General features: G+C 36.3%; 1 protein-coding gene across 8 annotated transcripts in view; it reads left to right on the top strand.

The window, feature by feature from the left end:
- Positions 1-12,142, top strand: part of ARHGEF7 (Rho guanine nucleotide exchange factor 7) — a 232,028-nt gene extending 219,886 nt beyond the window's left edge. For all 8 annotated transcript variants that reach the window (XM_032764967.2, XM_032764968.2, XM_032764971.2 and 5 more), the window contains 3 exons: positions 3,710-3,809; positions 4,404-4,458; positions 8,738-12,142. In XM_032764967.2, coding sequence (XP_032620858.1) covers positions 3,710-3,809; positions 4,404-4,458; positions 8,738-8,860 — 278 coding nt within the window. In that variant the 3' untranslated portion in view covers positions 8,861-12,142. The remainder of the gene's footprint in view (positions 1-3,709; positions 3,810-4,403; positions 4,459-8,737) is intronic.
- The last annotated feature ends 221 nt before the right edge of the window (positions 12,143-12,363 follow it).

Here is a 12,363-nt window from a genome sequence, read left to right as displayed (position 1 = left end):
CTTCTAAAAAATACTTAGGAATTTTAAAAGTTATTTCAAAGGTGGGATTTTTGTTTGTTTGTTTTTCAATTATGACCTCTTTTGCCCTTATCTACTACTCATGGGTTTTGGTCAACATTTTTGTACTATACCACACCAGTTTGGATTGAGCTCTTTTTGAGATTTCAGAGGGTTTGTTCTATGTATATATTGCGTTGTAATGGTTTTCAGTTTACACCAGGCCAGTATGTCGTCATGAAGGTGTTTTATTTATAAATGTCCCAATCCGGCAGAGTGGAAATGTGTAATTGTGCTTACTTGAGAAGTCCTGTTGATTTCAGTGGGACTGTTCACAAATGCAGGTTTATACAAACATTTTTGCTGGGAAGGTCCCAGTTATTATTACGTTTTAAAGAATGAAAATAACAGGTTACTGCTGTTGTAGATTCCGTCTTTATAAAGTTTAAAAGACTTGGGATGAGATTCTTTGTTGTGCCTCTAAGGTGTAATTTGAACAGGCCTCTTGGGTCTGCCATATAGGTGCAGCACTGCTGCGTCTTTACAATGCTGCATGCTTCAGCCCAACCTCACCCAACACACCCCTCCTGCCCCCAGCCCCACTCCATAGGCATGCCCCCTATGCCATAGCTTGCAAGGAGGTCATCTGAAAACAGTCTGGAGAGGGGCTGAGGATTTATTCAGTCTTGGCCTTTGAGATTTTCAAAGACCTTCAGGGGATTTAGTCACACACCCGCCGTTAACAAAGTTAGATTTTCTGGTTGAGATAAAAACTTATTTCAAATGGAAATTTACAAGTAAATGTAGCAATGTCAATATGGTTTCTCTTTTAAAATAAAATCATCAGGGCAATAAAACAGTTTAATAGAGATTTGCATTTTTCTCTTGTAGGTTATTGCATCAAATCTGAACTTTCTGCAAATACTGTATAAGTCGCCCTACTAAAATGTTTTTAGTACAGGTTGAAAAATTTTTGTTTCTTCATACCTCTCTTAATATTCTATCACCAGGTGTTTGTGAAGTGCAAATAGAATATGACAGGCTGAAATACAAAATTACTTTTTTTCATGGGAACAAGATAAACAGCTATCTGAGGCCAGAGCGGTGAGAGCCGCATGGTGGCAACAATAAAAAGCAATTACAACATTAGGAAGCTTCTCAATGCAATAAGAATGACAATAAAGCTCTTGATGTTCTGACTTCCTCATTATTATTCACTCTGGCCCACAAAAGACCAGTGACACGTGTGTGTGTGTGTGTGTGTGTGTGTGTGTGTGTGTGTGTGTGTGTGTGTGTGTGTGTGTGTGCAGTGTTTGTTAATGTGAACATTTTCTTTTTTAAAAAATGTGATTTAAATTTTACTTCAGCATTCTAGACCCCAGTGTCACAAGGTATTTTCTATGTGGTCTGTTTTAATATACACATATGGTTATCTATGATGAATATATATATAGTGTGTGTGTGTGGATTATACATTGATTAGATATGGTGTTTGTGAAATAGCTTTTTATTTATAACATTTTCCGGTTTTAGCTGTCTTTCTCCCCATGCCATCCCCACCCCTCCAAAGGCCCGATATCACTGCATCCTTATTTCCAGCAGAGAGACTTGGATACAGCTCTGTCTAGAGATAAATGCTTCATTCCTTCAACTAGGTAAAGGGAGTCACTGGAGACAAATACAAGACATTCCTCTTTCTCAAGTAAACACCACCCTCTGCCACTACTGCCTTGCGGTGCTAAAAACTGACACTCAGACCCAAACTCTGATGCTGCTCGTTCGTTAGTCTAGCCTCTTAACAATTATTTTTACCTCATTGCTGCACAATAGCCTGACATATCACAATTAGCCTGACCTACCTCAGGTAATTCCCCAGCTTATTAGTTATTGATAAGCACAAGACAAATAATTTTTGCATCAGTCAAAATTATGATGAACAATGTCAGTGCAGAAATTTCTTTCACCACATATGCAGAGCGCTGCTGTGCCTATGTTTCAGGTCACTCCTTCCTTGCAAAATTATGATTTTTCTCATTGTACAACAGCATGAGTTCATTTTAAAACAGTATTTGACCCTTTTTTATTATATAGGATTTACGGTTGTTTAGGACCAGATTCTGCTCTCAGATCCTTTTCTTGTGATCATCATTGTATAGAGATGTGAATCTACCGTTAGATCCTCAGTGCTTTCCAAAGGACTGTTCCCACTGATTTAACTGATTGCCCTCATTTACTGAAAAGTAGTTTGAGCTTTTCTGTATCACTAAGCAGAGGTCTGTTTTTCTCCTGTTGGCTTATTTGTTCTCAGAACATATGACTGCAGTGTTTTGATAGTTAATGTCTTTCAGTGGGCTCACGTTCTTCAACATGATTTGCCCTGTGTTTAGAGATTACAGCATTTTGTTACCATCTGTGAAGCAAAGGCAACATTATCATGAAGCAACTGGTCATCAAGAACGAGCAAATTTCCACTAACAGAAGTGCTCCCCACAATTCACATTTATTGGGTGTAAATTGAAATCATGCTAAAATTAATACATTCCTGGTTAGAGGAAGACCATGATAATGAACTGGTAAATGAATGGGTATTGTCTATAATTTCATAGTTGACATTTTGGGTAAATATACAACAGTTCCAAAGCTTTATCAACTTTATTTAACTAAACATGTAGCTCTAAACAAATGCTTAGGAAGCATTTTATTTACAAACCTTTTTGAAAAATGCTAGTAACTTGTTGCAGCCTAATTAACTATCATTTCTAGAAGAGTTTGCTTCATGAAAGACACATGCCTTCAATGCAGCACAGTATCTGTTCAGAGCCACCTGTTTCACAATTTACACTAATTATCTTAGAGATGCATCACTATGGAATGATAATAAAAATGTTCATTGCAAAATGGTGCTGGAGGAGATGTGTTTTGAGATTGTTGTGAAATCATTTTTTCCCTTATAGTTAACAGTTTTTATATTTTTTTTTAACTGTGTACTTTGTATAATGATTTAAATAATGTAATTTGGTAATTTATATGAGTTTAAAAAGTACCATCTTTTATTTATTTATATATAAATGATGTTATTTGTAAAATTCGCAAATGTATAAAGAATAGCTTGCTTTCTGGAAAGAAAAATTCAACTTTTTATTTTTTCTTGCTACTCCCACTCTTAGGTGATTGATTTCATTTGTGCCCTGAAACTGCAATTTCAACATTTGATCTCACTTTCACTGCTTCTCACTGGTGTAGCTATTGACTTTGCTGGAGTTACTCTTGATTTATACTGGTGTAAATAAGTTCAGAATTAGCCCTAAGGGCTTTACTGCAATTTGTTTATATACACACATAAAACTCTTAATTACTTCACTGCGCTGAATCCATATGAGTCTTACAAATTCAGAGACAGATATTTTTCTATGCCTTGATCTCTGGACAGCATCACCACTGACAACACTGGGGAATTCCACCACCAACAAAAATGAAAAAAATAAGTCAGATTTAAAAAAAAAAAAAAAAATTCCAGAGTCTACAGAAAAACATTGTTAAAGAAGTAAAGGATATAAGTCAATAGCTGTGTGTTCGTGAGAAAAACAATTTAAAGCAAATACTTGGTTCATAAACGTGCGTTATGTATTATAGAGATGAAACAATAATCTCTTGAAAGTCCTCTTGTGTTGTTTGCATGTTATTCATTTTGTAATTTTTTTTTTTGTAATAGGTTCCCGTAAAGAGTCTGCTCCCCAAGTGCTGCTTCCAGAGGAAGAGAAAATTATTGTAGAAGAAACAAAAAGCAATGGTCAGACTGTGATCGAAGAAAAGTAAGAAAATGTCTAAATTTAAAACAGGAAATTTCACACTTGCACAAAAGTAATTTGTGTGATATACTTGGCTGTGAACTTGTATTTCTGTTTATTCTGTAGCAGTAGGTTGAACAGCAGTCGTGATATAGTGGAGGTTTTTTTGCTGGTCATTCATAGCGTACACTACCAGCTGAAAATCGATCAATTTTGTTGCTGAATGATATAGTCTTTCCTTTAGTGTCGACTTGCAGGCTTCTTTCTAACTGTATTTATTACTTATTTTACAGTGTATATAACTTAATTTACTAGGCATGCATGGTGTTTTAGACACAAATAAAATTACATCAGTTATGCTAGATGTTACAAATATGATGACAGGTCCTTTTTCTAAGGAGTTTTCCTGGCTGGGTTATGTCTTAATAAGAATGTATAACATTACGCAAAGGGTTGGGGAAGTATTAGGAGCTATCTGGGTCTTTTGCTTCATGCTTTTTCATTTTTCATGTGTTGAATTTTATTGCATGGTACTTAATGCCTTTTAATAATATATACATCTGTTAATCCATTTACACTTATCAAATGATTGTAATAGATCTTAATCTTCTATTTTAGAAGCCTTGTTGACACAGTATATGCATTAAAGGATGAAGTACAGGAATTAAGACAGGTTGGTAAATAATGCATACTGTGTTTTATCAACACTTATGGATGGCGAGGGAGGGTGCAGATTGTACATTGTAGTTGCAGCTGATAATAATTTAAATAATTTAAATAATTATTAAAGTTAGTAGGATTAAGGGTTTTTTCAGTCGCAGGGTTAGGACTTGATTCAGAATCTTCAGCTTTTAGTCCAAAAAAGGTGGTCTATCCCAGTTGAATTAAAAAAAATGTAGTGTAGAAACTGAGAGAAGATAATACAAAACAAAAACATAAACCCAGGAGAAAGGAGTTAGGTATATTATCTCTATAAGTTGACTGAGTGAAACGTGCCCTGTTTTCAAACTGCAGCAATTTGTGACATATTGGGCAGAAATTTAAAATACTATAAAAGTTTACCAACTGAAAAATAGAAAAAAAACCAAAGATACTGGTACTCAGACTATAATAACCTCAGTGATTTAAACATGTCTGATTCTATTTAGGCCTTTATCCCTTCTCCAGTCCTCCCTAGTACTTGAGCACCTCCTTTTGATCAATTCTTATATCTTCTCATTTCAGGAGATGAGCCATTTTCCTTTCCTTTCCCTCACTTATTGTCATGTGACTGCTATTCAAAAATCATTCATGCCACAAGTTAGCTCAGATATTATTTTATCCCATAGGTGAAACATCTTGCAGAATTCCACTTGAGAAACTAGCACAGAACTTGCAACTTGAGCTGTCTAAATAACTGATTTTTGTTTGTTTGTTTGCTGGCCATTCAAAAAAATGAAAAGAAAATTAAAATTAGCTTTGGGTCAACCCAAAACCTAAAAATTTTCAAAATTTTCAGTGATCCAAACAGTTGAAAAAAATTCAGGTTAAACAAAATACTTAATTTGACCTGAAACAAAATGGTTGGTTTCTTTATTGAGCTTTAAACCTTTTAAAAATAAAATTGATGTAAATTTCTTAACAAAAAAACATTGAGAATGAAAATGTTTCATTTAGTAAATGTCAAAAGGAAATTTTTTTTTCCCCAGAATTTTTGGGGAAGGTTTCTACCCCTCAAATTTGGCAAATTGAACATGAATTCGCAAAATGTTTTGATCGATCTGAATCTGCAATTTTTATGGCAAAAAAAATAATAATAAAAAAAAGAAAGTTTCAGACATAAGATTTCACGCAGGTATACTTGCAGGTGCTTTCTTCCAGTGCGGGTCCACATTTTCAGTGCTTCACGTACAGGTAAGAAGGCATATGGAAGCTTAATAACAGGGAAAGGCTGATACAGAATAAAGTCTGTTCAGACCTGGGGAGGCCCCGATCTGTGATTGGGGCCCCAGTCTGCTTCCACAGTCTGAGTACTAAATAATACCCATAGCTTAAGCAGACCACTCACTTGCTTTAGTACTTTGGTGAAACAAGGCTTTTAATTGTGTACACATTCCTTATATAGCAGATAACCCAGGTGAGCACTGATCTTGATTGTTTTACTGGAAAAAATGTTCATGTAGATGTATTTGTATCTGTTGTGTACCTGCCAGGGTCCTTGGGCTGTTCCAATCCTCCTTTCTGTAACTTACAAGTCAGCCCACACTTTCAAGGTTACAAGATCTTTCATTGTTTGGGGTAACCATAGAATCTCTGGGTTCTTAAAAAATCTTGATTGGCTGTGCCTACCGAAAGGAAGATAGATGTATAAAAAAAGTATTGCAAGTATATGCTTATCATTTTCTGGGTATTCTCAAGAATCAAATACTGTCAAGCTATCTTTACTAAACTCTAATGGATAGAACTGTCTACGTCAGACCTGTGCACTTACTTAAAGCCATAGTTGCCCTTCTGCTACCACTTCCTAGGAGGGCCCGGTGCAATTTATCTGGTCTCCTAGTCAGACAGATTTTCACTGGAGCTGTTAAAAATGTAACCAACACACAGAATCAGTTCTGTTTGAGAAGTCCCAACCGTTGTTCTCTGCTGCTGCACTTCTGCATTCCTTAATGTGCAGGTGGGTAAAAAGCCATTAAATTAGCCCCTTTTCCCTATATGTAAAGTAGTTAAGTGATCTTCGCTTTCAGTGCTAGAGACTATTAGATGAAATCTCCCTTCCTATGTACCACAAAACCAGGTTTTTAACCTAGCTGATTCAATTATATACATATAAATATGAATCTGTATTCTCTGTCTCTGTCAAAATTTTTGTTCCAGAACAAATGAAATAGTCACATACCATATGTCCCCATAAATATCACAATTGCTGTGTAAAATAAAATGTTTAGGGGGGGTTGTGTTGATTTCAACATATAAAGAATGCCTATCCCAGCCTCTAGGTACCTTTGATGAACCATTCAAAATACAATTAAATTTAAGACAAAACATCAAAAGTAAACTAGCAGCATTTGTCTGCACCAAAGCAGCAGGTCCACAAAACAAAAATGCCTCACGTTAACTCCTACAGAACTCTCAATGGCCCTAGATAAAAATCTGCATCCTCACCTGCTGTCATCCCCATACCCAAGGCCTCTCCAAATAGACGGACTTTTCTGGTAGTCTAATGGTCAACAAATCTGGTCTATTTCTGAGTAATGGGGGAGTGAATTCCAAAGTCAAGAGGCCCACATGGAGAACACCCTGCTAATGTTTTCCTCTCTCACACACCTTGCGAGTTCCCTTGAAGGCCCCTACTGTGGCAGTGTCATATAGGGAGAGGGGTGATCTCTAAGCTAGGCAAGTCCCAGGGCTTTATACTAGGTAGGAATCAAGAATTTAAACTTCATCTGGAAATCCACATCTGGATTCCAGACCACTGGTTTCATGTACTCATGGTGAGGTACACCACTTAAGAAGTGAATGCCACCCTCCTTACCACCTTCGGTTTCTAAGCTATTTCAGATCATAGCACCAAGTAGAGCATACTACTTATAGTCCAATATTGACATGAGAAAAGATTTCACTCCCAACCTGATGCAAATGGTGGGGGGAAAGCAGTTACTGCTCACTTCCACTATATAATCATCTGATAGATGCTGAGAGTACAGTGAGATGTCCAGATTGCAAATCTGAATGACAAACAGCAGACACACACTCGTTCTTGGGAGCTTTAATGGAATCCTTGTTGTATCCTCCTATTGCTTCCTCCCAGCCCCTACCAATATTAGTCTCCACTGGATTGAATGATGTAAGCCAGGGGCCGGCAACCTCTGGCACATGGCTCACCAGGGTAAGCACCCTGGCGGGCCGGGCCAGTTTGTTTACCAGCCGCATCTGCAGGTTCAGCTGATCGCGACTCCCACTGGCTGTGGTTCGCCGTTCCAGGCCAATGGGGGTGGCGGGAAGCCGCACCCGGCACATCCCTCAGCCTGCGGCACTTCCTGCCTCCCCCATTGGCCTGGAACGGCGAATCGCGGCCAGTGGGAGCCGTGATCGGCCAAACCTGCCGATATGGCAGGTAAACAAACTGGGCTGGCCAGGCAGGGTACTTACCCTGGCGAGCCACGTGCCAGAGGTTGCTAACCCCTGATGTAAGCATTAGTATCATTCAGTTGGTAGCACCCTTACTTATGGCCCCAAAGGTTGTGGGTTGAAGTTTCAAACATAGGGCAAAATGCTGGGGCTTGGACTCTCAATCAAGTGGTGAAACTGCAGTTAGAGGAGCTGTCTTTCAGATAATGCCTCGGTCCTCTTTGTTTGACTGGTGGTTGTCTAGCTGGAAGTGAATTCACAGAGCATGTGTCAGAAAGAATAATAGTTAATGTCAGTGTCCTGACCAATAAAGCAATTTAGATTTCCCAGTAAAGCAAATTAAAGCTTGTGTGAGCTCTGCAGTAGTGTTTTAGGTTTGTGAGACTTATTTCAGTGTGTAGAGTTCAGAGTAAAGAAGTTTTGAAATACCAGAAGGCAGAAGTGGTTCTTACAGGTTTTTTCATTCTAACTTTTTTTTATTTCATTCTCTTTCTATTTTATTACAAATATATTCCATTGTAGTTATTGATGTGCTTTAACTCTCACAAGGGACTTGAAAACTATTTTCCATGTGTGACTTGTTTCTAATAATAACTATGTATGAGAGAGAAAAGCATTTTAGTTTTCATTAGGCATTTCTGCTTCACTGTACCAAGTAATTGTGTAAGTAACTTTTGAATATTGAATAAGTATAACACAAAATAGCTGCATCAAAATCTGTAACAGACTTTTATTTACAAGAGCCCTCACTGCCCGTCAATTAGCAGCATGCATTTTGGTGAGGAAAGATCAGTTTGCTGTTGAAAAAAGTTACCATAAACTATTTGTCCTCTGTTTAACAGGATAACAAAAAGATGAAGAAATCTTTAGAAGAAGAGCAAAGAGCTCGCAAGGACCTGGAAAAGCTTGTTAGGAAAGTGTTAAAGAATATGAATGATCCTTCTTGGGATGAAACCAATTTATAACTAATTTACCATTGTTTGTTTCTTTCTATTGAAAGACCAGTTGTCAAATCATGCTGGGAGCCTTCTGACTAGTCAGTGTTGCTTCAAGAGCACTACAAAGCAGGATTTAACTGGATCTAGTGATTTTTTTTGCTTGTAACGTATACAAACAAGTCAAATCTTTCAACTGAAGCAATCTGTAAGTGTGGAGACCATGGATCCTGAACTTTACAAAACTTAATTTGTTTTCATCTAAATTACCTCATTTTGCAGAACGTGCAAGCAGCTGACTAAAAGTCCATGTTTTTCAGTGGCTTTTTAATTAAATATATATATTTTTCTTGTAAATATCTGTAATTTTGAATGCCTACGTGATTGATGTATCAGGGCTGATACAATGTTATACTGTACTTTTCCCCCATTATTATAATTGTCACAAGTTTTAGAAATAACAGTACACTCTCACCTCAGAAAGATCAGAGTTCGTTGATGCTGTGTTTGGATCATTTGTAGGTTTGTTTCAAATTACCCTGCTCAGATCACATGCACAAATCTACAAAACCTATTTTTTCTTATTGACCAATGTATTTAAATCATTTAATTAACATTATTTATGTCTGTGCAAACATTTAAACACAGTTTTAAATGCTTTTCAGTATTAAATCAAAAAAAGATACAATAAATTGTGGATTGACACCATTTTTTGTTTCATTCTAATGGCCCCATGACATATTTATTTACACTCGTTTGGAGCACTAATATACAACACTATTTTGGCCAATTAAAGACTGATGTGCTTGCTTGCTTTTTTATGACTGATTTTTAGGTGTTTATGTACTACATTTTCTATTGTTGTGCATGTACTTTAACTTACACTGGCTGATAATTTCAAAAAAAAAAATCCTAATCTCAATTTTGTGAATAAAAATGCTATTTATTTTATGGTCACGATAATCAAACAAACTAAATAGGCCACTCAGGTTAGGCCAGCCTAATTCTTTTCTTCCTTTAGTAGGCAGGATATTTTTATTCAGAACACCCTCAGTGGAAGAATAGTCTATCGGTCCCCATCCCCTTCTCTTATCACATGTGAAACAATATTGTTTCCATCACAGCATGAATAAACAAAAGAAAATTTAGAAATAAGGTTTGTATTTACAATTGGCCTTTTTGTGGCATCTGTTATACTAATAAGTGTGTTTTGTAGCTCTGGCAGATTGGAAGCTCGGCAATGCATCCAGTGGGCACCACTAAAAACATTCAGCCTGTAGGTTTTATAACGGCAGTAACTGCAGTGTTTTCCTAGATTTAGAATAGAAGACACTACAGAACTGCAGCTGGTGCCCTCTTTAAGGATGTTATTCAAAGCTCATTGAAGTTAATAGTAAGATTCCCATTGACTTCAATAAGCTTTGGATCAAGCACAAGGAGACACAAATTTCTGTTCTGCTTTAGTCATCAAATTAGAGGAGAGAGGTGTATCCTCCTCTCAAGTGATGTGTTCCAGCTCTCTCTGTTCTTTTTTTCAGCGGATAGCAGCCCGAAATGGAGGTATAGCGTAACCACTTGTACATCAGGTTCAAGCACTGGCTTTATCATTGTTATAAAAAAGGCCTGAACCTTTACTCAAGTTGTTCCATGACTTCAGTGGTACTTATTGTAGCCCTGATTCAGCAAAGCACTTAAGCATGTGCTGAACTTTAAGCATGGACTTAAGTCCCACTGACTTCAAACTGACGTAGACGCTTAAGGTCTTTGTGGAAGCAGAGCCCAAATGAAGGCAAATAGAATTAATGTGTTTCTTGTTTACATTTATTACTCATTAATATTTTTATCTGATAAACCATTTTAAAAGTAGAATGGATGGTATTTCTCACAATTTTTCATAGGGCTCAGGCACTGTTATGTCCTATTTTAGCAAGATGACTGTTAGAGTTCGCTCTGAAAAGTCCATTTGATCTACAAACTTCATTTTTCATATACAGTTTTCAATTAATCTCTGTTGAAAAGTGAATTTTCAAATTGCTTGGCCGAGAAAAATGGATGGAGATTCTTTTAACAATGGATAGGTTAAAAATATCATCACTTAACAATACAAGGGATTAAATTAATAGCTGGGGAACCGAATGTTAGGGATCTAAATGGACATGTAGATCCCGAGTGACCATTTTAGACATCTAAATATATTTTTAGGTACTTAATTCCATGTGCTCACATTTGAAAATTGGTCCCCTGTCCCATATTCTTAAAGGAACAGATTGAGAAAAAGTTAAAGCATTTGGGTGTGTGAGAGATTTTTAGATATCTTCCCAAAGGCTCACTACTAATTACAATGTCTAATCTTGAAGTTATTTCCTGTTGCTGAATTCAAACCAAAATGTTGGGCTGATATATTTAATTAGTCTTTTTTGTTGAGCAGAATTTATATCCAGTACTTAAAAAAGAGTGAGCTAAATGATGCTAAACATCACAAATTTATCATGTTTTTTCCTGAATTTAGATTTGGGAATAGCAATGCGATTTGAGTTTTTTTCACGTATGCCGAAGTTGTAAAGTTCAGGCATTGAAATCGAAGTGACTTACTCAGCCGTTATTTTAGTATGAATTTTAATTTTCTGTTGAGTACCCGTGAAAAGACATTCCAGAGGAAGGACAAAGGAATACATTTAATCTAGCGGTATCTAGTAAATTTTAACTCAGGAACAAATTCCATCATAACATGATCTTATTTTACATTGTATTGTAAAGAGTAGCATTGCTGTGTAAATTTGCTGACAGTATGTGTGAGCTCTAATGATGATTTTTACTTTAACAGTACCCCCATACTGGTATCTTACTGAATATGCCTTTGATGAATTGGGATGAGGAAATTGGTATTAAAAAACAAGAAGAACAAAAGGCTAATACAGTATGTTACATTTTGTCCTTAGCTCTACAACAGAGAGCAAGATCAGGGTTTTGGGAACCAAGAAATGTCTAGATAACTTTTTTTTCTTCTTAAATTTGTTATACTGTATAAAGATTGTAAATTTCGCTGTGTGACCTTCTGAATTGTTGGGAACATACGCATGGATAAATGGGACACTGTTATTTAACTTATTAAAGGGTTCTTTCTTTGCTCTCATTGTTTAGGGATGAGGAAGTGAAGCCATTTCTTATCCTATAGATGTGAAGCACTTTCAGTTCTAAACTGTTCAAAAATGTAACATAACATTACTGTGTACTTAAAATGGTGTATGTGCTTGTTTGTTTCACCATATCATGACATCTTAAAAATTAAACAACTGACTGCCTTTGTATAAATCTTCTTTATGCCAGTCATTAAAGGAATCTAGGGTATCCATTTACAATAATGGTGGAGAAATGCAATCATAGTCTAGGTCACAGATAATGTCCTGATACTGACTACTACAATTTTTATATCACTTTGTTGTAATTAAACAATGATATTTTCCACCTACACCATGAAGAGTTAAATTTCATCTAGTGTGTGATGTATGATTTTAATATGAAGGAAAACTTTA

This window comes from Chelonoidis abingdonii, chromosome 1 (assembly GCF_003597395.2).
Source record: "Chelonoidis abingdonii isolate Lonesome George chromosome 1, CheloAbing_2.0, whole genome shotgun sequence".
NCBI classification, from domain to species: Eukaryota; Metazoa; Chordata; order Testudines; family Testudinidae; genus Chelonoidis; species Chelonoidis abingdonii.
The sequence above is the reverse complement of the archived record's forward strand: the minus strand, read 5'-3'. Positions and strand labels throughout refer to the sequence as shown.